General features: G+C 39.4%; 1 protein-coding gene across 8 annotated transcripts in view; it reads left to right on the top strand.

Moving 5' to 3' along the window:
• The window catches only part of PLPPR1 (phospholipid phosphatase related 1), a 646,134-nt gene that overhangs the window by 489,440 nt on the left and 133,348 nt on the right, over positions 1-23,346 (top strand). For 5 of the 8 annotated variants that reach the window (XM_081573011.1, XM_081573017.1, XM_081572982.1 and 2 more), the window contains one exon: positions 20,419-20,523. In XM_081573011.1, coding sequence (XP_081429137.1) covers positions 20,461-20,523 — 63 coding nt within the window. In that variant the 5' untranslated portion in view covers positions 20,419-20,460. Of the gene's footprint in view, positions 1-19,829; positions 20,233-20,418; positions 23,009-23,346 lie in introns of those variants that run through there. The other 3 variants (XM_081572990.1, XM_081573042.1, XR_014077701.1) reach the window with 3 other exon arrangements.

Genomic DNA, 23,346 nt, shown 5'->3' on the forward strand with positions numbered 1-23,346 from the left:
GCTGGATGGTTGGCTGGATATAAAATGTTATTCCCCTTCAGCTATTAAAGCTGTCCTTGAAAAAGAATCTCTCTCAATTTCCTTCGAGATCACTTGTGCTTCAATAAATAGCATTAAGCCTCTTTGCTTTTGGAAATATGACTTCATTAGCATTATTTTTTGCCCTTGACCCTATGGGAGATACAAGTGGGAGGTTCCTAACTGAATTGCTTTGTCTATTGAATATAAGTATGATTTTTCTGATCATCAGAGCTGCTTATAAATGGAACAAGCTTTAAGTGTTTTTATTCACTGGAGATGTTCAAATACAGGCTCAATAAGTGGTAGTTAACATGTTAGCTCAGTTGCCCCAAGATGTTCTGACCCTAGGCAACTAGAGAAGTATTTGGACAAACCTTAGATACAAGAAGGACTTCCCTGGTGGCTCAGATGGTAAAGAATCCCCCTGCAACGCAGGAGACCCGGGTTCAGTCCTTGGATTGGGAAGATCCTCTGGAGAAGGGATGGGCTACCCACTCCACTATTCTTGCCTGGAGAATTCCATGGACAGAGGAGCCTGGTGAACTGCAGTCCACTGAGTCACAAAGAGTTGGACATGACTGAGGGACTAACACTTTCACTTTAGATGGAAGAAAGTGTTGGGTTATTGGCCACCTGCCACAAACGTGCAAATAATCACAACTGCCTGCTGATGTCAAGACAGAGAATTGTAGGAAGTCATTAGGTTTACTTCTTATTCTACTATGTGTCTCTACATACCTTGAAGACCACATGAATAAGCTACATTTGTATCCTTGCACAAAGGCCTACTTGTTGTGTGACCTTGGACAAGTTATGCAATGATTCTAAGCCTGTTTCTGTATCTGTAAAATGGGGATATTAATGATAGAACCTGCTTTATAAGATTATTGTAGAATTTCTTCTAGAGCCTATTATACAGAGTGAAGTAAGTCCAAAAGAGAAATATAAATATCGTATACTGATGCATATATATGAAATCTAGAAAGGGTATGGTACTGATGAATTTATTTTCAGGGAAGCAATGGAGAAACAGACATAGAGAACAGACTTAAGGACATGGGGGGAGGGGAGAAGGGAAAGGGTGAGATGTATGGAGAGAGTAATGTGGAAATTCGTAATACCATATGTAAAACAGATAGCCAATGGGAATTTGCTGAATGACTCAGGGAACTCAAACATGGGCTCTGTGACAACCTAGAAGGGTGGGGTGGGAGGGAGCTGGAAGGGAGGTTCAAGAGGGAGCGGACATGGGTGTACCTGTGGCTGATATTTGTTGATGTATGACAGAAAACCACAAAATTCTGTGAAGGAAATATCCTTAAGTTAAAAAAAATTAAGTGGCAAAAAAAAAAAAAAGAAAGGATTACTGTGGGGTTTCTTAAGGCAATACTGTAGCTTAGCATGGCCTAACACACAGAAGGCATTCAAAATGTGCTATTTATTAAAAGGAGAAGAAAAGAGTGTCTCATAAATGGTTTTTCCCAACCCCAAGACTACTCATCTCTCTGGAAAGTTACTGCCTTATTTCAAACTGTGTAAAAGTCCTTTTCTGAAATTCTAAGCATAGGATGGGTCCTTGGACTAGATGACTCATGAGGCAGCTTTCTGCTCTGAGACTCTGTTATTTTGAGTATTTGATTCATAGTATTCACTTAGGGTAAACATTTCCATATCTCCCCAAGTATGAATAGCCTGGCTATCCTGGGTAAGTACTGTGTAGAATGAGGAGCTAACATGATGAAGTAGATGGAATTCGGTTACCTCTGGACCCCTGTGGACCTAGTTTATATCCTAGCTTCTAATACCTGTTAGCTGGGAACCACATGAGGCAAGTTGCTTAACCTCTCTGAGCCTCAATACCCACTGCTATAAAATGAGGGTAAAACAATAGCCAGGAGCTCTGGAATGAAGATGCCATGAACTAGTCCGTGTTATGTCTTCCAGCACTGGGTATCCAGGAAACAATCTTTCTGTTGGCTGCAGTTTTCACTTTATAGCCAGGTGTGTCTACATGATTTAAAACAGCCTGACAGTGTTTTATCCCCACCCCATAAACAGCAGGAATATCTTCTGCCTGGCCCAAACATTAGGATGTAAGGTTTTTGAATGGTACCCAGTTTGTGTTCATATAAAAGCCCTAAATAAAATGCTTGGGGTAGAAACAGTTTTGGATCATCTGCAAGGCAGTGGCAAAAGTGCCTGGCTTCCCGAGGACAAAGCAAATGATGCTGTGACTGGCTTTATTTGCTGAGAGCAGAACTTGTAAAGTTCTGTGCTGCAGTTGCCATTCACGTTTCTGCAGCTGTCTCTTCCCATTTTTTTTTTAGAGCTGTTGTGGCAAAGTCTTCTTAGCATGATGTGCCAAGTTTGAGGGAAGTTAATTTATTATTTCATTACGTTTAGGGCATTCTAGCTTCAGCCTCACCATTGCTTTTGATTTTGGAGTTTGGGGGCTTCTCATGTCTTCAGTGTTTGACCTACCACTTTGCCAGCAGTGACCCATCGCTGAGTGCTACATGCTCTGTTTTTACTTCCAGGGTTGCCCAGATGGATTTGCTCTGTGTTGTGGAGAATATGGTTAATTAAGAGCTTCAGGCAGAACCCGCAAGTGCTTTTTAATTTTCCTTGCTATTTGGTTCATCGCTCCCCTTATCTCATTACCCACGTTTCTCCTCCAATCTCAAGAATGAATTTCCTCCTCATAAAGTCCCTCTGGCTGCAATGTAGCCTGTGCCCAGCTATCTGCTCCACTGCACGCTGGTTTCTTGGTGAGGGGAAAATAAAATGGTGAAATTGACTCATATTCAAATCTAAAGGTTTTCTGAAAATAGATGTGAACAAATTAGGCGTCCTGGGAATTCGCCAAAGCTCGGTAATTAACAACCTTTTTAGGTCTGGGTGAATAAGAAGAATGTTTAATAAGTATGGCTAATGTTCTTGACAAACAGTCCATTCTCATCAAGTGGGATAGTATAGCACTGTTTCCCTAATGGGTGATATTTGGCACTGAGGGGCAAAAGTAGAAAAGTGGCTGCAAGTGAGGGGTGTAGTGAGATTTCTTTTTAAAAACATTTTTATATGTTTTTATTGGCCGCACCCTGTGGTATGCAAGATCTTAGTTCCCCAACCAAGGGTCGAACTGGTGCCTCCTGCATTGGAAGCACGGAGTCTTAACCACTGGACCACCAGGGAAGTCCCTGTAGTGATCTTTCATGCCTGGTATGTGCTAACCACTGCACACATCATGTAATTACCCCTCACACCGATTACTGCAGTACAACCACAATAACACGAAGGAACAGAAAACACAGCAAGTCACGGTGGCTTAATCTAGTTTATGTACTTGGTTCCTTTTACCAGGGTCCAGATCCAACACCTGTCAGACTCCAAAGCTAGTGCTCAAGGCCTGGAACCTGGAACTTTGTCATCTAGATGCAGAGTGACATTTACTCGAGTGATGAGGGTTAATGCTGTCCCAGGAAGGAAATCCCTATCCTGGTGGTATTCTAGTGACATCAGGCTCCTGGGGAGGTTGTTAATTAACCTGCCCAGCTGTCACTCTGTAGGTTACACATCAGCAAAGTGCAGAGAGAAAGGGAGACATTTGGTGAGAACACTGGAACAAGGGTGCACCTCATCCCAAAGCTTGTTTATAGACAGCGAATGTCAGTAGACAGGTGCCTTTGAGGGGCTAAGATTTATCCTTAACTAACTCTGGATTGGACCACAGAATAACATCAAGTCCCTGAAGTAATTTTATGATCCTCTGAAGTGTGGAATTTCAGTGAGATAGAGAAGAGGATGAGAGATCTCCTAAGTATAGTCGTGGAAGGTATCTTGGGCCACAACTTGTGAACGTTCTTATGAAACTAGGGAAGAACTCCCCTGGTAGTCAGAGGTTAAGAATCCAACTTCCAATGCAGAGGACTTGGGTTTGATCCCTGCTCGGGGAACTAAGATCTCACACGCCGGAAGGCAACTAAGCCAGCACTGCGCAACTGGAGAGCCCCAATGCTGCAACCAAGACCTCACACAGCCAAATAAATTTAAAAAAAAATTTTTTAATAAAATCAGGAAAAGCTTGGAGCTTGCATTAGGGGATCACAATCCCTGGATGTCTAATGAAATATCAAAAGAACCAGCACGTTAAAGAGCAAACCGACCATTAGCTAGCAAGCTGGGACCAGGGATGTAAATTAAGCCCTTTGCTTCCCTTTTCATTTTTCTGGAGAAGAAAATGATACAGTTACTGAGTACACAAACTTGAGGATCAGATACCTAGGTTATAAATCCCAGCTTGAAACCTATGTCGTATGTGATCCTGGGCTCTGCTTAAATCCTCTGTAACTGTCTGTTTTCTCTCCCAAAATACAATTGATTGTTGGATCTATTTCACAAAGTGGTTATAAATATTAAGTGAATTCTGTATATAGTTTGCTATTACTTTCATCCTGACCTTTTGACACCTTTATAAATGTTTCTGTTAAAAATGGGAAGGCAGAAAGGCAGGAAAACTTAGTGGATTTTTAAAGTAATTTTACCAAAATGACAGGTGACTCTATGAATCTGAAATTGGATCAATAGTTTGAGTTCATTCATTTTCCTTCTAATGTGAACAAATAGTCATGAATTGACTCTGCTTTAATCACAGGGTCTTCGCAGAAGACTTGACATGTTACTATGGCCAGCATTTTGCTGACTGCCCACTTGATGCCCAGCTGGGCATCTCACATTGGTGATGTGAGAAGAGCGGGGGTTGGAGCTAAGACAGCCTGGTAGTCACCTCCTGCACATTTCTCTGTGGAATAACCATAAATACTTTCTGTATATTATCATTTAGCACTGGGCTAGATGCTGTGAGGGAGTTTATAATCTGGAAGAAAAGATAACCCATTTGCCCATTGGAAGTTAACTAAGAATTTTGGAGTGAAAGATGAAAATGAGAATACAAAAGGGAACCATGGCTGGGAAGGGTCTTATTGTTGTTCAGTCACTAAATGATGTCTGATTCTTTGCAGCCCCATGAAGTGCAGCATACCAGGCTTCCTTGTCCTTCACTGTCTCCCAGAGTTTGCTCAAACTCATGTCCATTTAGTTCAGTTCAGTCGCTCAGTCGTGTCCGACTCTCTACGACCCCATGAATTGCAGCACGCCAGGCCTCTCTGTCCATCACCAACTCCCGGAGTCTACCCAAACCCATGTTCACCGAGTCGGTGATGCCATCCAACCATCTCATCCTCTGTCGTCCCCTTCTCCTCCCGCCCCCAATCCTACCCAGCATCAGGGTCTTTTCCAATGAGTCAACCCTTCACATGAGGTGGCCAAAGTATTGGAGCTTCAGCTTCAACATCAGACCTTCCAATGAACACCCAGGATTGATCTCTTTTAGGATGGATTGATTGGATCTCCTTGCAGTCCAAGGGACTCTCAAGAGTCTTCTCCAACACCACAGCTCAAAAGCATCAATTCTGCGGCGCTCAGCTTTCTTCACCGTCCAACTCTCACATCCATACATGACCACTGGAAAAACCATAGCCTTGACTAGACGGACTTTTGTTGGCAAAGTAATGTCTCTGCTTTTAAACATGCTATCTAGGTTGGCCATAACCTTCCTTCCAAGGAGTAAGCATCTTTTAATTTCATGGCTGCAATCACCATCAGCAGTGATTCTGGAGCCCAAAAAAGTAAAGTCTGACACTGTTTCCACTGTTTCCCCATCTATTTCCCATGGAGTGATGGGACCAGATGCCATTTAGTAGGTGATGCCATCCAGCCATTTCATCCTCTGTCATCCCCTTCTCTGCCTGCCCTCAGTCTTTCCCAGCATCAGGGTCTTTTTGAATGAGTCAACTCTTCGCATCAGGTGACTAAAGTATTGGAGCTTCAGCATCAGTCCTTCCAATGAATATTCAGGGTTGATTTCCTCTAGGGTTGACTGGTTTGATCTCCTTGTAGTCCAGCAGACTCTCAAGAGTCTTCTCCAGCACCATAATTCAAAAGTGTCATTTCTTCAGCACTCAGCCTTCTTTATGGTCCAGCTCTCACATCCTAACTTTGCTTGTGACCAAACACCAAATCAGTGGTTCACAGAGTAAGCATGTGCAGCTTATGGGCAGATCGAAGCATGATTGTTGTGAATGACTGACTTATCTAATTGTGTCCTAAAGGATACAGAGGAGTTGGAAAGGCAAAAAGAAAATAAGGAAGGGAAATTGTATATGTTAAAGGATCCCAACTTATTTAAGGAATGGATTTGTAATAAGTTACTGGTTTTGTTGCTTTAGCACTGTATATTTTTAATTTATTTTTTAACTGGAATATAATTGCTTTACAATATTGTGTTCATTTCTACTGTACAACAATATGAATCAGCTGTAAGTATACATGGACTTCCCAGGTGGCACTAGTGGTAAAGAACCCATCTGACAATGCAGGAGACATATAAGATGTGGGTTCAATCCCTGAGTTGGGAAGATCCCCTGGAGGAGGGCATGGTAACCCATCCCAGTGTTCTTGCCTGGAGAATCCCATGGATAGAGGAGCCTGGTGGGCTACAGTCCATAGGATCACAGAGTCAGACACGACTGAAGTAACTTAGCACAAATGCATGCACATACATAAGTATATCACCTCTCTCTTGAGTAAGCACGGTATTTTCAAATGAGATATTGTGAGGTGATTCTCAAGAATTGTCTGTTCCATGCTGTGCTTGATTCTGGGCCAGATGAAGGCTGAGAGGACACAGTTGGGACTCAGGAGAAAAGATTTATGGAGAGGCTGTGGCTGATTTAGCAAGAGAGGAAACAAAGCTATTCACCACCCCTGGAGGCAGCACAAGTAAGGTAGTACTCGGGATTTAAATTTAAAAAGGCATTTAAATATCCCCACCACTCCTATTTTAATCAATAATTAAATGTTATTTGCTCTTCTGATCTTTTGAGTTCACTGACCTGTCTGTATCTGTTGCTTGAGCCTGATCCCCAGCTACCTTCTCCTTTTATCTAGAGACAGCAGGATCCTTCCACTGGCTGCCTCACCACAGTCACTTTTGTACCACTCTCCCAAACCATTCTCTGTATCCTGAGCTGTCTTTAGTAAAAGCAAACCGGGGCATGACTGTTTTGTTCCTTAAACCCTTTCAGTGGTTTACTATTGTTCTTAGAACAAATCTCAAACATTTTAATGTGTCGCCCCAGCCTTGTATCATGAGCCCTTTCATCCCAGCCCTCATCATGTGTCCATTGCCGATGCTGTGTTTTGCAGCTGCGTGGCCATGCTTTCTCTCATTTCAGGAAGTTCCCCTGTTCTATTTCCTTTTACAGGAATACAATACAATGTTTTATGTATCCAAGATCACTTCTTTAGGGAAGACTCTCCTGACCCCTATACTATGTTGGGTTCCCCATTAGGTCCTGGAGAGATACTGTCTTTATCTCACTGGTAATTATTCTCTGTCTTCTCTCCAAAAGACACTTAGGGTACAACTGGTGAACAAAACAGGAGGAGTCGTGAAACTTACATTCTGGTCACTGGAGGAAGATGATAAACATAATGAATAAATGAATTATGGTACATTATATGATGAGTGATATATATAAAAGAGAAAATAGACTAGAGTAAGAAGGATGAGATGTGGGAAGCGGGCTGCAATATTGAAAAGAATGGTCAGCATATTTCCATGCCATATGCAGATTAACTCAAGAAATATTATAGTGTTAAATGTAAAAATTAAGACTATAACTCTGCATAAAGCCTGACATGGGTTAGTAAGTCCTCAAAACATATTTATCAAGGAGACTAACAGAAAATATTATCATTGTTATTATACTCATTCAAATTCTAAGTTTGGGTCAGGCACAGAATATATGCAGCCTTCTCCTGGTTGCATAGCAGGCAAACCAAGGCTTACGCCAGGGCTGTCTAATCCTTCTCTGAAATCTCCTATGGTGAAAGGAGATTCCTTTCAATGCTTTTTTCTGTCTCCTGTGAGACCCTAACAGGGTCCAACAGAGCTAATTAATTACCCTGTCATGAGGGCATAGGGACTTCCTTGCAGTGATTTCTGAGGGCACCCGAAGATTGAGCAGGCCTAATGACGAAAACAGAATCATTCTGTCCCAGAGAGTTGACGTGGGGATAGATTGGATATCTGAACTCCTGGATGTTTCTGTCTCTGTCTGTCTCTCTCACACACACATGCGCACATGCTCTTTCTCTCCTTGTCTTCTCAACAACAGCTTGGCTCCTGGGCAACTTAGCTTTAAATTGGAAAGTGCAGCCTTGCTTGGCAGAACAACAGTATCACAGCCTCCCTGTTGCTCAGAACAGCTTGTGACATACATCCCTGCAGGCAAGACCATAAAGGGCTGTCTAATGTCCTGGAACCACCACCCCCAAAAGGACGCTCCTGTGCAGCTTCTTTAGAATTCTGGTCTGTGGGGCATATCTTTTCTTCCCCAGCAGTTTCTTGTGCTGGACTTGAACTTTTTGCTTCTTTCCTCTCCATTTAATCAGTGATCTCTTCTATTCGATCATTAGAAACCCACAGTGGCCCTGGAAATGGGAATCAGAACCAAATTCAAAGGGAAATGCAGGAACCAATGACTTGGAAGTCTGAAAAAGCACTCTAGTCCCTCTGACCTTAATAACATAACACATTCCTTTCTTGGCCACTTTACAGAGGCCCCAGTTCAAACAGGCACTCCTATTTACCTCTCCTCCCTGTGCATCTCAAAAAAAATTTTTAAAAGACTAGATTGAAGCAGTTCTTGCATGGTTCTGATTATGTCTTACTTAGATGATAATGGCCACTCTTTTGTTGTTGTTCAGCTGCTAAGTCATATCCAACTCTTTGCGACCCCATGGACCGCAGCATGCAAAGCTCCTCTGTCCTACACTATCTCCTAAAGTTTGTTCAGACTCATGTCCATAGAACTGGTGATGCTATCTAACCATCTATCTCATCCTTTGCTGCCCCCTTCTCCTTTTGCCTTCAATCTTTCCCATCATCAGGGTCTTTTCCAATGAACTGGCTCTTTGCATCTGGTGCCAAAATATTGGAGCTTCAGCATCAGTCCCTCCAATTAATATCCAGGGTTGATTTCCTCTAGGATTGCTTAGTTTAATCTCCTTGAAGTCCAAGGGACTCTCAAGAGTCTTTTCTAGCACCACAATTCAAAAGCATCAGTTCTTTGGTGCTCATCCTTCTTTATGGTCCAACTCCCACAACCATACATGACTACTGGAAAAACCGTAGCCTTCGTAAGTCTTGCTAACTCCAGTGTTCACCCACCATCACCTATCTTATATTTTGTAAGCAAAAGCCAATGAAATGAACCCAAAAATAGTTTAGTAAAAGGTGTTATGGTATTAGGTACATCAAGAGCCTTTCTAAAATACGGTCCATTTTAGAACAAACTGTAGCATAGAGCCAGTTGATTATAAATCTGATCGATGGGCAATTTTCACTGGAATAATGTGAGAGACCACAATAAAACAATCTTTACCTTTAATATAGTCAGTCCTATAACAGATCATAACATCATTACAAATTTTGTTAACTTCAATTGCTTTTAAAATTATATTTGAAATTTAATAACTAGAGCTAGATGCAGGAGAATATAAATACATTCAGTTCCTGACTTAATATGGTTGGATTTAATACTTTTCAACTCGTGATGGTGTAAAAGACATTCAGTGGAAAGGCTGAGGATCAAACTGTGATCTTTTCAGGGGCTAGCAAATGAGGTGTAGTGTCTCCTGATGCTGGGCAAGGTCCTGAGCTGCAGCTCCCAGTTTGCCATATGATCTCAAGGATAAACAACTGATACACTTACAACCAGTTTGTACCCATACAACCATTTTCTTTTTCATACTCAGTACAGTATTCAGTAAATTACCTGAGATAGTCAGTACTTTATTGTAAAGCAGGTTTTGTGTTAGATGACTTGGCCCAACTGCAGGCTAATTGTAAGTGTTCTGTAGGATAGGCTAAGTTAAGATGTTTGGTAAGTTAATGTGAATTAAATGCATTTTCTACTTAGGCTATTTTCAGTTAATGATGGGTCTCTCAGGATGTAATTCCACCATAAATCAAGGAAGACCTGTACTTAATTATACTTAAAAATCATATTCACTGCTTTATAAGAGCAATTCAGCATATTCCCTACCTCTTTTCTCCAGAATTTAAGCTGTGAGCACAACATTTGCCTGGAACTTTCCCTACCTTTAAGCCTTTCTGTGTACACACACATGCACATGCATGCATACTTCTGGTTCTTGCTCCGATGCTTCAAGGTTTCAGTTTAACTGAGCATCAAAACTTCATTTCCTTCTAGCCTTTGATTTTATTGAAAGAAACATTCACTTCTGCTTTATAATTAAGAAAAGCTCTTTGAGTCCTGCTACTCCTCCAGCTATTTTTTGTTTTTTTCCTTGGTGGAAAATTAGGGGTAAACAGTATCAACTGAATCGAATTGAAAAAGAAATTAGGGAATGACCTTCTGATCTGGGCACTGTCTTGCTATCTATTGAGCAGTTCTCCTGGTGGTGGCCCATAAGATGGCCCTGGGTCCTTGTTCCCGTCAGCAAGTTTGACCTTGGCAAACTCTCTGCTTTCCTCCAGCTGCCTCAGGTCGCCTGCTGAGCTCTGTGGTCTGCGTCATCCTTGTGCTCCTTGTTTTTAGAAGATCAGTCTGTAACAGAGTTGGCTTACTTTTGGATAGATTTGGATTCTTTTTTTTCCAATTTAAACTTTTACCTTGGAGGCGTGTACCTTTTAAAGCAGCCATCTGAAGCAGTTTTGTTCTGTTTTTTTAACACTCAAAAGGACCAGAGGTAGAATCCAGTGTAATGATTTCTCCTTTCAATTTTACATTTTTAAATGTGTTCTGGTTTATGTTTTGATTTCTAGGACTTTCAGACACTTTATTCTTCATTGTTCTTTGGGTCCAAGGTATAGCGGGTCTTAGCTAGTTGAGGTGGGTCAAATGGCTTAACCCAAGACCTATATTAGTACTATACTGTTGAGTTCATGCAGGACCTGGAAAGGACTGACCAAGACCCAGATGAGGACTGGGTCAGGAGTAAGGAGTGGACCTAGGGCAAATGTGAAATCAAATGACAGAGCTGAGTGGCTTAGGCACACTGTTAGTGTCAACTTTTACTGCACACCTACTATGTGCCTGGTCTGGGCAAATTACTAAAGTTGCAGTGTTGAGCAAGGCAAACATTCCCAGAAAAGAGATATTAGTCAATTACACAATACATACTGTGAAGGAGCATGATAGTGTGTAATAGAACTGAACCAATCAAGGCAGTTAAGAAAACTTTCCCATTGAAAATGGTGTTTAACTGCAAATCTGAAGGTGGGGCAAATAATGGAGGAGGAAAAAGTCTCCATGCTGTAGTGCATGAGAAAGTCCAGAAGTGAGAAAGAGCTTGGCATGTTGCAGAAACTGAGTGAGTGGCTGGAATACCAGGAGGCTGGGGATGGGCATGAGGTAAAGATTGTTACAAAATGAGACTAGAAAGATTTAACATAGTTGGAAACTTTTAACAAGCTCAGTCATTAGCCAGGCCATCTTCTGCCTTAGTTGTGAGAGGTCCATCATTGGTACTCCTAGGTGTTGAGTCATCCTCTGATAGCAAGGGGCAGTGGCTGTCTTGCAGACTCTCCACTCAGGACTAGGGCTAAAGTGTGAGCCAGGTGTAACTTATAGGTTCAAAGGACTCACCTAGATAAATGGGCATCTGAGCCCTAGTTACTGAGTGAAGTTCCGACAGGAGTGTGCAGGCAGACCTGAAAAGAGATTGAGGTATGAGAGAGAGTCATAAGATTTAAGCAGCAAGAACAAAGCTAATGGCTGGTCATACAGACCTGGCCAATGTTATATGGGAGCCCAGAGGGAACCTGGAATTATCACTGGGTCTGAGAAGCCACTCAAGACCAATCTGGGGCCCTGGCATCCTCACAGACCGCCCCCCTACCCAAGTTTTTATTTTGTAAAGATTTGACTGAACTCTAGAGTTCCCTGTATTGTAGGTCTCATGTTCTTTGTATCTCTGCCTTATGCTGGTCTAGCTCAAGGTCTGGACCACAGATCCAGCTGTGAGACACTGTGGAGAGGAGAGACTGGACAAAGAAAAGAGGGTGTCAACATTACTCTCCTTAATGTAGGGTTTTCACTTTGTCATTTTTCACAAGCTTTGAAAAGCATCTTTACAAGCTTTGAAAAGCATCTCTAAAATTGAACAGAATACAGCATTTCTCTTGAAAGTCTAAGTAGTACAGTCTTAAATCCCATATCATCTTGTGATGAAATCTCTTTTACACTCATCTACAATCGCATTTGGCTTGCTCCTATCTCTTAATGTCTTAGTTGCTTTCAAAAAAAAAAAAATAGATTTTCCAGCTTTGAGAAATTAAATGCCTACTGTGATGCTGGTTGGAGATAATGTACTGAATAGAAATGATCCAGAACAGTGAGGGGCAGCTCAGAGCCACCAGGGAAGTTAATGCTTATTTAACATGTGTTAAAGATGAGCTGGATTAGGAGATTCTGGCTCACCCTTAGTACGGGGGAACAAAATGAAATGTAACTCACACAACTCATTTTTTGCCTTTTAATTTTCCCTTTTCTACTCTAATCCTCTCTGCCGTACCTCTAATTAAGATGTGGATTATGTAGAAAAAAGTCCTATTTTTCCCCTTGCTAGACATAATCTCATTTCAATCCTACATCAACCCAATTTTGAATAAATCCTAGAAAGTTTCACCACATTGAGTGTTGTAAAACTCAAGTCAGAGGTTCCTTTGATGTGACCTGAGTCATGGATATTCTTGCTTCTGGGGCCCCCTGACACTGGGGAAAAACATGTCATTCAATGGCCCAGAATCTCAGTAAATTTTCAGTATCCTGTAACAAAGGAAAAAAAACTCTATAAGAAATACTTGTGGTCCCTGGATAAAGAATGTTTTTATATCAGAGTTATTAGTTAACCTAAACTGAAGTCTTCTACCTTCTCTCTGATGAGTTAGGTGTCTTTTCATTTGGGTTGGTGAGAACAGAAAGTAGTCCTGGCCTTGCGTGAGCCCTGATGATAATTTCACTCTAATTCTTTTCAATGGTTTCCCTCCCAGTCTTAGCTAGTTTCTCCCATGCTCATTAATACTCTGCCAAAGATTCGCGGAGACCCCCAACATTTTTGGCACCAGGGATAGATTTCATGGAAGACAGTTTTTCCACGGACTGGGGGTTGGAGGGTGTGGTTTCAAGATGATTTAAACACATTGCATTTATTGTCCACTGTATTTCTATTACTATTACATCAGCTCTACCTCAGATCACCAGGCATTAGATCCTGGAGGTTGGGAACCCCTGCGGCTAAGGGACCCTCAGCAGGGCAACCCAGCTCTCTCTGTGCAGAACTCTCCTCTCTGGTCCTCTGCCTTGTGAACTTCAGTCACTTGGGTCTCCCCCACATTCCCAGTGCTGTCTGCTCAGCTCAGGGAGACCACAGGCCATTCTTCTGGGTTTTCCTCTCTATGCCGTGGGCTGGAGACACTCTCCAGGCAGTAAGCGAGGGCAATTGCGGGGCTTGCCTCTGTTTGCCTCCCATCTTTCAGGGATCACTGCCCTTCATTGCCTCACAGCAAATGCCTTGAATACCATCGGCTCATTTATTTTGTCTCTATTTTTCAGTTGTGCCAGGCATGAAATCCAGTCTCAGTTACTTTCGCTTGGCTGAAAGCAGAATCCCTCCAGGGCTATTTTAAGGTTGTTTAAGCTTGTTTTTGACACTCACTTTTTCAGACCTCACTCCATACAAAGATAAGCACATAATGAATGATCTGACAGCACATCTTTATTTTGTGGTAAAATGAAAAGATTTTTATGACTTTTCTTTGGAAATTATTTTTCTGAGTCACTAATTTTACAATTAAAGTTTCTTTGCAAAGGAATTTTTATAATTAAGAATTTTGCCTATAAATCACTTTCGAATTAAGAATTTTGCCTATAAATCACTATCAGATTGTTAACACTAAATTGAGTAATGAAATTGCAAGAATTTTGCATTTTTAGGTATACATGTACATATTCATTGGATTTTACAGAGCTTTGGTGCCTTTTTTGTTTATTTCTCATATATTCTCATGGACTGTTAAATAACTCGTCAGCCCTAGGAATTGGGCCTAAAAGCCTCAATGTATAAAACAGCCCTGCTTTCTTTAGAGGTTCAAAGTGGTAGTAATACCACTTATAGTTGCTTTATTATCACTCCAATCATGGTCTCTGACATGAGATGCCCTTTGTTTCCCCAAATGCCGTTAAGACATCTCAGCAATTTCCATATTTCCCTCTGTTAAGTACTAAGCAGGAATAGGTTTGTCCCCTTGTGCTAAAATGTGGCCTTTATCCTTAGTGAAGCAAGTTCTTCGTCAGCTCAAAAATTCTAATGTCCTATGGCCTCTGCTTTCAATCCTTTAAAATTAATGGTTCTCCCCCAGGGCTGTCTCCATCCCCTGCTCCTTTCCACCTTGGATGGGAATAACTGGCAATGTCTAGAGGCATTTTTAGTTGTTACAATATTTGGGGAGGAGGGTTGCTACCATTGGCGTCTTGTGGGTAGAGGCCAGGGATATAACTAAACATCTAATGATGCTCAGGACAGCCCCTCACAACAAAGAATTATGAAGCCCACAGTATCAACAGTGACGGGGTTGAGAAACTCTGTCCTAAATCAGTGTGGCCTCAGAGTGCAGAATTCTTGGGGTTACTCATAAAAATACCTTTTCGGTGGCCTTGTTGTTACCTATTTGTTTTTTAGACTTTTGTTTTAGTGAACTCAATTAATTCATATCATCCTAACTTTGAAAGGAATCACCATGGCAGTTTGAGCAAAATTAGCTTAAAATATTCTGTATAAAAATAGCAAGATCTAGCATCCCTAAAATCATAGACTCTGGGCTGCTGAGAATAACCTCAGGCTATGACTTTGGCCACTGAAGATATTGGATTCACACCAAGGCTGGGCAGAAGGTCCACTGAATCATGGGGACTCTTTCTCAAGGGCATTTTGTTCCTTGCTGTTGATACTTCATTTGACTGGTCAACTGGAGCTAACTTTGCATAACATAGAAATCAGTGAAGTTTATCCTCATCTATCTATGACTGTGCTCCATCCATATCCATTCTGAGTCTCATTGAAACAGATTCTTTATAATCAGCCATTATTTGTGCATTTGTCCTGGATTGACTAAGAATTGTTATATTTCTCATGAGCAAAAGGGAATTACATGGAAAATCCAAAGGAAACACATGAGATGTCATTGACTCCTTTATTGGACAGGTCTGATTTATGATGTACTTACCGCCTAGAAATGAAGAACTCTGAGTTAATTAGTAGGAAACAGTAGTCTGTCAATATTCCCTTTTTTCCCCATGCTCCTATCTGATACAGAAATGGACCAACCTTGTATTTCTTATCCTTGAGGTCATCTAACTTCTGAGTTTGTGCATAAAATTCTACATGTACCTAAACAAATTTTGGTAACACCTTGAATGTTTTCATACATTTGAGCTAGTGGTGTTTTTAGCTTTGCAAACATGTGTTAAGTCAACTTATATCTTTGGAGCCTTAGCTCTTGCTGTTCCTTTTAGCTAAAAATACTTAACTTGTCCTCCTCTGAAAAGGGAGCAGCTACCTTTATTTTAAACAACTTAAATAACCATTTCCTCTAAGAAACTTTTCCTTAACTTTCTCCCAACGAGGACTATCTCATTACTTTTGTGGACTCTAAGCAATTTTCCCTTTGTGGACCCCTTTCTCTATTAAAATTAAAATTTATATTTTACAGTTGAATTGGTGTAAAACTGAATTTAATAATATGTTAAATATTTTCATACCTAACCTAAGCATTTGTTATTTTTAAAGAAACTAAACATTTTCATAGGCTCCTAAAAGTATTGTGGGTCCCAAACAGTGTATCTACTATGCCAATTGGATAACTCCCTGACCTCCAGAGTTAGAATTGGTCATCTGTGCTGCTGTTATCCCTCTTATAACTGATCGAAAAATATACAAACAAGTATAGCAGTCTTTTCTTGATGACTATTAGCCTCTTAAATACGGAGTGTTTGGCTAATTCATTACTTCTAGTTTTGCCTAATGGGATACCTGGCATGAATTAGGGACTCACAAATAAACAAACAAATGTTGCAATTCTGATATTTTGAAACCTTGGGCACAAAAAGACTCAAATTCGTGAGAACACAGCAGGGCTGGGCTACATGAGAACTTTGGTCCCTGCCATTGTGGTGCTCCTTTAAAGACTTCTAACGACTTCTTCTGAAAGGATGGAGTAAGATGTACTTTCCCCATTCCTCCCACTAAATCAACCAAAAATCTTGAATGTTACACGTAAACAGACAAAGCTTAGAGGAAGGAAAGGTGGACTGGTGGAGGCTGCACATAAGAACCAGCACAATATTGAGTTCCCAGGATTTTTTTTTTTGCCTTGTATCTCAGACTGGATGTCAGAGAAACTAGTAAACTGGGATACTGATACCCTCAGATGAAACAGCCCCAAGAAAAGCTGCTGCTTTTCTAGCCAAAGCACGGGGAAAAGGGCAGCCTAGCAGTGCAGAAAACTTTTAGAAAATAACCCTTTGACTGTATCCAAAACCACAGAAAAAAACTGCAGTCCTAACCTCTGTCTCTATCAGCAAAGGCAATGCAGAGACCCTGGACTTCTGCCCTTGCCAGGCTATAAGGAGACTCCTCCAAACTTCTGCTAGGGTTATAGCAGAGAAGGCCATGTTGGGAGCCAAGACTTTAATGTATGCTGGCCAGTAATGAGTAGGCCCCGACCCCTGTTCCACAGTGTCAGGGAGGAACCTAGACTTCAGCCCTCATCAGGCAGTAATGAGGCACCCCTACTTCCTCCTCACTGGAGTGGGATCAGAGTGGGCCTAGTGGAAATTCAGTTTTACCATTATACAGCATTAGCAAAACCACAGTGTCAGTGGAGGCCATGTAGGGAGCAATAAAGAGGTACCTAGCCCCCTCCCAGCCCTGGGGGTATCAATGGGCCTTACTGAGGAGCCTGAACTCTCCTGTTGCCTAGTAAAAGGGGCCACCCACCAACTAGCTATCACAGGGGGCCAGGTAGAGGACCTGGACCTCTACCTTCATGTGGCAGTAACAAGGTGAAATTCCCTGTATCTACTGGAGGAGTGTCAGAGGAGGTATAAAAAGATATAAGCTGTCTTATAATGTAATAACCCAAGGTCAATAAAAAATCACTCTGCATACCAAGAACCAGAAAGATGGCAAATGAAATAAGAACGGATCATTAACAACACCTAAAACAAGATGATATAGAATTGTCTGACAAAAATTCAAGTGGCCATCATAAAAATGCTTTAATAAATAATTGTAGACATGCTTGAAACAAATGAAAAAATTGTCTCAGCGAAGAAAGAGTTTCAGCAAAGCAATAGAAAATAGAAAGAAAAATCAAATGGAAATTTTAGAATTAAGAAATATAACAACTAAAATAAACTCAGTGGATGGACTTGGCTCAGCACCATATGGGGATGATAGAGGAAAGAATCCGTGAACTTGAGGACAGACTAAGAGAAAATACCCCATCTGAACAACAGAGAGAAAATAGACTGCAGTGGGGATGGGGTAATAAGAGTCTCACGGACATGATGGATGGACTGCAACAAAAGATCTAATATTCATGTCACTGGAGTCCCAGAAGGAGATAAGAGAGAGGGTTAAAAAAGTATTCCAGGAATAATGGCTAAAAATTTTCCCTGACTTGCGAAAAACCTAAACTGTTAGATTTAAGTATTAAGAAATCTCTAAGCAGGATAAACCTAAAGGAATCCATACCAAGGCACATTAATAGTCAGAAGACAAAATATATTCTGGTAAGAGACTTGTGTCCAGAATATACAAAGAATGCTTTTATCTTGAAAATATTCAAATCTTTTTTTTTTTATGATTTGGTTATTTTACAGAAGAAGATAGAATAATAGGCAATAAGCACCTAAAAGGATGCTCAATATCATTTGTTATTTACAAAATGAAAACAACAATGAGATATTATCCCACATCCACTAGAATGACTATGAGAAATGAAAATAAAGACAAGATGTTCTTAGCATCACTGGGGAATGATAATATTGGATACAACCTAATGGAAAAAGCCTACATTTCCACCAGTTGGTAAAGGCTCTATATCCATACAATGGAATAGATTCGGTAATAAAAAGGAAAAATTACTGATATGTGCACTATGACATGAATAAACTTCAAAAACATGCTTTTGTTTTGTACAAGAATCCAGATCAAAAGACCATGTTTTATATGATTCTATTTATTTGAAATATCCAGAAAAAGCAAATCTGTAGAGACAGAGAGTAGATTAGTGACTAGATGGGAATGAGAATTCTTTGGGGGTGAAGGAAAAAGTGCTAAAATTGTTTTGTGTTCATTATTGTACAACTTGGTAAATTTACTAAAATATCATTGAATTGTACACTTGAAATGAGTGAATTATATGTGAAAGAAACCTCATCATAGTTACTAATTATGTATAATACACATAGATACATATGTGTGTATATATGTATGTGTGAATATATTTAGTCTTCATACATGTATAAAAAGCTAGGTTGTGTTTTGAACCAGAAGAGTGAAGAGGTGAATTTTATGTGATATCCCAAAGCTAGTGTTGTAGTCTCCATTTCATTGCTATTTTTTATGAATTGTATGGAGAGGCCATCTAAAATACTGGGTGTGGCTGATGCCTTTGTTTTTCTGGTGCCCCTACCTACTTCAAGGTGATTAAAAACTTAATTTACTTTTCAGATATAAGGCACTGTATTTAGTTGATGCTAACAGTAGGACTCATCTAAAGCATAAATACTAACATATCACAACATTATTAATTGGCTATACTCCAATATAAAATAAAAAGTTAAAAAAAATCATAAATACTGATAAATGAATTCTAAGATACTTGGGTTAAGTAAGGGTAAAATGAAACCAATACATGGTTGCCAAGTCAACTCAAATGTGTTCTATTTATGAGTTTCTTTCTAATTGTAAAAAATATTATTTATTCCTAAATTATGAAATAGAATGGTGAAATAAAAGATTTAGTAGTATTTTATAACAGATAATATCCAATTTTAATAGAAAAATTTAAGCTGCCTAAAAATTAAATAATTTAACACTATGATTGATGTGGACTTAATATCACACATAGTGTTAAATTTGATCAACAACAGTTGAAAGCTGGTTTTTCATAAAGAGAAAGAAGTGGTTTTTAAAGTTTTATCTCGGGAAAAAATAAGAATGGGCATAAAGACAGAATTAAGTTAACAAACATGAATTCATGACCTTTAAGAAAAACTGCAGGCGGCCAGTTGCATGGGCCAGTAGTCCCTGGACCACTCTTCTTAGCACAGTCCATAAGAACCAGTGGGAAGCCTGACACAGCAACAGAACAACACAAATAATTCTCGGGAGCAGTCACCTGAAACATATTAAGTATGGCTTTGAATAGAGAATGAAAGGTTTAGTGGAAAATTCTTTTTATCGGGCCATGGAAGTTTCAGAAAAGCCTAGAATTTCTATTTTGTTGTTATTAAGAAGAACCAAAATTCACTGATCTTCTAATACACAACTATTTTCAGTTCAAAGTAGGACAGAAGAGTTCTAACATATTTAAAATAATCTGCTGTTGCCCAACGACACCATTCTTCTGGGAGAATGTTTATGGTGTCAATGTTTTGTCTTTAGAACACACACACAGAAAGAGAGAGACATGGCTGAGGGAACCAGTCGGAGGGATCAGTGATGGATTAATCCAAAGTAGTGAATAGCACTGTAGTCAAGGGAGCAAGGGCAAAGAGTGGTCAAGAAAGGAAGTCCTAAATGTCAGTTCCAAAGGAAGAGGCAAAGGCAAAAATGAACAAATCTTTAGACTGCAAACTGCAAGGATCAGGCACAGAAGAGATTCACGCAGAATGGACAGTAACAAATGTGTTGTAGCAAAAATTGCATCCGTGGCATGAGCACAATCTGCTGGGTTCAGGCACTGTGCAGCACCAGGCAATTAGAATTCTGTTCACTATATCTCTGTGCACAGGGCCTCCCTGCTTGGTCATTTAGGCTCAGAGACTGTTTATGGTTGGTAAACCTTAGTTTCTTTTCTCTGGACTTATTATTAATCTGATTTGACTGTGCTGTAGATCCGTATTTTGCATTGTTTGTACACAGCTTGCTTATCTAGAGGGTAGCTGATATTTTTATGTGCATACCTAAGGGACTTCTAAACATATGGTTCTTACACCATGCCATCTATTTCTATTTCAGCCTGGACAGTTTTAGACGGTACAGCCTTGCTACATGTAAGAAATGGCTGTAGGAAACAATACTCAACGAAGTTATTCCATCATCCCGTGCTTTATATTTGTTGAGGTAGGTGTATTTATTTACCTTTGCAGAAAAACTGGAATAATTGTAGCAGTTTTTATGCTGAGAACTTGGATTATTTTATAGAACTACTTAATCTTATGATTGATAATGAAATTTTTATAGCAGAAACACTGGTAAAGTATAAGTTATGCAATATGTTTCTTAAATAGGAAGCCATAGAACAAGAAGATTCATCTATGGGGTCCAAAATAATTGTGTCTTACTAGATTTCTTTTATTTTCAGTGGTGATTTGAATATATTATTAATTATGAATGCAGAATTTTGATTAAATTGTTTCTTTCAAAAATCAATATCATGCTTCAAGAATTCAATAAACAAGGTTTATAGATGATGTTAATGACCTTTGGCCTTGGATCCAATATAAAGAAGAAAATTTCTTAGAGTTAATTATCTTCACTGGGCATTTTTTTTTTTTACTGGGATATTGAGAACTTATATAGTGTGCAATTTCTTTGGGTTTTAAATGATTTTGTTGAGATGCCCCTACTTTGTGTCAGCCAACAATTTCTCCAGTGTCTTTTGGTTAAACTTCTTGGCATCCTTTCCCCACTGTACCTCCCTTTCCATAATGTTTGCTATAGAAGAGACAAAGACATGAAAATGTTAGGTAATTTGGAATAATATGATGAAAAAAAGCTACTGCAGGTCTTCACAAAATAAGGTATTGATTTGCCAGAGATGATATTATTTCTGCCTTCTTCAAGAGATAGGGCATCTAACACATTGGTTTTTATCCCAAAAATTGTGTTTAAAATATGATGATATGAAGAGCTGAAGAGTAAATGCCCTGAGTTTCCTTTATGGTAACAGCTTGTATAGTCTTTCCATCCTAAGGATTGGCTGTAGCATATTCTTACATAATCAGGCAGGGGATCTTTTTGGCTCTGAGTATGGGAGGAATATGCATGTTGATCCATTTTATCACCTGTATGAAAACAGACACTTGAGTTAAACCATTACTGATGCTAGCAAAAATGTACTTTCAATGCATGTGTTGTTTAAATATAGCCTATGAATCAATGAAATGGGTTTTTTTTTTTTATTTCTAGCACTTGAAATAACTATAGCTGTCTATATAGTCAGTTGAACGATTTTGATTATATTATCTGGGCCAAATAATAATGTTTGGGTGATCCTCAAGTTTCACCTTACAGATATCCTTTGGTAGTTTAGATGGACAAATATTATTTGATGATTTATTTTCTGGTGATATCCGTGAACCTATTTGTATTGCAAAACCAGGTGGAAATAGAGATTAGATTGGGACAGAAGTGTTGATATAAGTTAAGATACTCAGACTCAAGCCATATCTTTGAAAGGGTAAACAAGGAACTCATCTTTAAACACAAGCATATATTCTTAATACTGTTAACTTGCCATACAAGGTCAAGAATAACTCCTTTCAGACAATAACTCTATATTATATCTATTGTGGGTTCTAGTTACTGTTGTTCATATTGAAATTGTGATGAATAAAAAGGAGTCCTTTCTCCCACTGATCACGGGGGAAAGGATAGAAGGGTTTGACACTATGTTTTTCAATGTTAAAACCCTGAATCTTTTGTCACAACAAAAATAAAATTTTAAAGTGAACTAGGGGAGATTTAGAATAAGTCATCTGTCATTATCCTTATCCTTATTTTAAATTTTCTTAAAAGTTGAACAGGAACCAAACCTTAAAGTAAGTGACTGCATTTATTGGCTGGAGGCTCTAAAGATTGTCAGGCCTCTAGTCTGTGAACGATGGGCTTGACAAGTAGAGAAAACCACAGAAGACATCAGTTAATCTTTCTGTGCCTTCACCTGACACAAACGTAAATGTAAGTCTAAGAGTCTTGGAGAGGAAAGAGAGTTTATTCTTTATCTTGCTGTATTATTGTTCTTACTTTGCATAGAAGTTTAAGACATATCAGTGACTTCTCTGAAACAAGGAGGAGAAAGAAAAAGAGGACATGAATTATCAATAGAATAAAGTAGAAACTGAAAGGAAAAGAGGTGAAAAGTGGCTTTTATGATTCTCATGTATTTCATTCATCAAACGCTTTTTGTTATAAACACCCCATGTTTGTTGCTACACTACTTATAATAATCAAGGTATAGAAACAACCTAAGTATCTGACAATAGACTAATGGATAATGCAATTGTGGTTTGTATATATATATGTGTGTGTGTGTGGTGTGTATATATATTCCCCCCCAATGGAATATTATTCAGCCATCAAAAAGAATTAAGATACTGTCATTTGTGACAACATATATGGATCTCTTAGCATAATGCTTAGGAAACCAGCCAAAGACAAATACTTTATGATTGTGGAATCTAAATATGTGGAATACATATGTGGGCTCTAAAAAGGAAAATAAGAGCTCATAAATACAGAGCAGATTTGTGGTTGCCAGATGTGGGGGGACAGTGAGGAAGACAGAAATGGGTGAAAGGAGTCAAAATGTTAAAAAAAAAATAAATTTCTTCTGAGATTGGGCAACAAAACTTTGAGTAAGATCCAATGGGAACAAAAGAAATGAAATAAAAGAAAATACTTACTGTTTACCTACATCATTCCAGGCATTAAAACAGGGATATCAGAAAACTTGATCAAAAGTATAACTTGGTAAAAATGTCAACAGGATCAATAAATATCTTTCCACTGTTGTTTTTTAATTATGAAGTAATTCAAACAGAAAATAATATAGCAGACATCACTGTCCCTACCATCAAGACCAAATCTTAAAATTTGCTACAGATGCTTCAGATATTGTATTCATGGAATGTAAAATATTCCAGATATGGCTGAAGTCCTATT

Source organism: Giraffa tippelskirchi, chromosome 1 (genome assembly GCF_054371585.1).
Source record: "Giraffa tippelskirchi isolate mGirTip1 chromosome 1, T2T-mGirTip1v1.2.pri, whole genome shotgun sequence".
In the NCBI taxonomy this organism is placed as follows: Eukaryota; Metazoa; Chordata; class Mammalia; order Artiodactyla; family Giraffidae; genus Giraffa; species Giraffa tippelskirchi.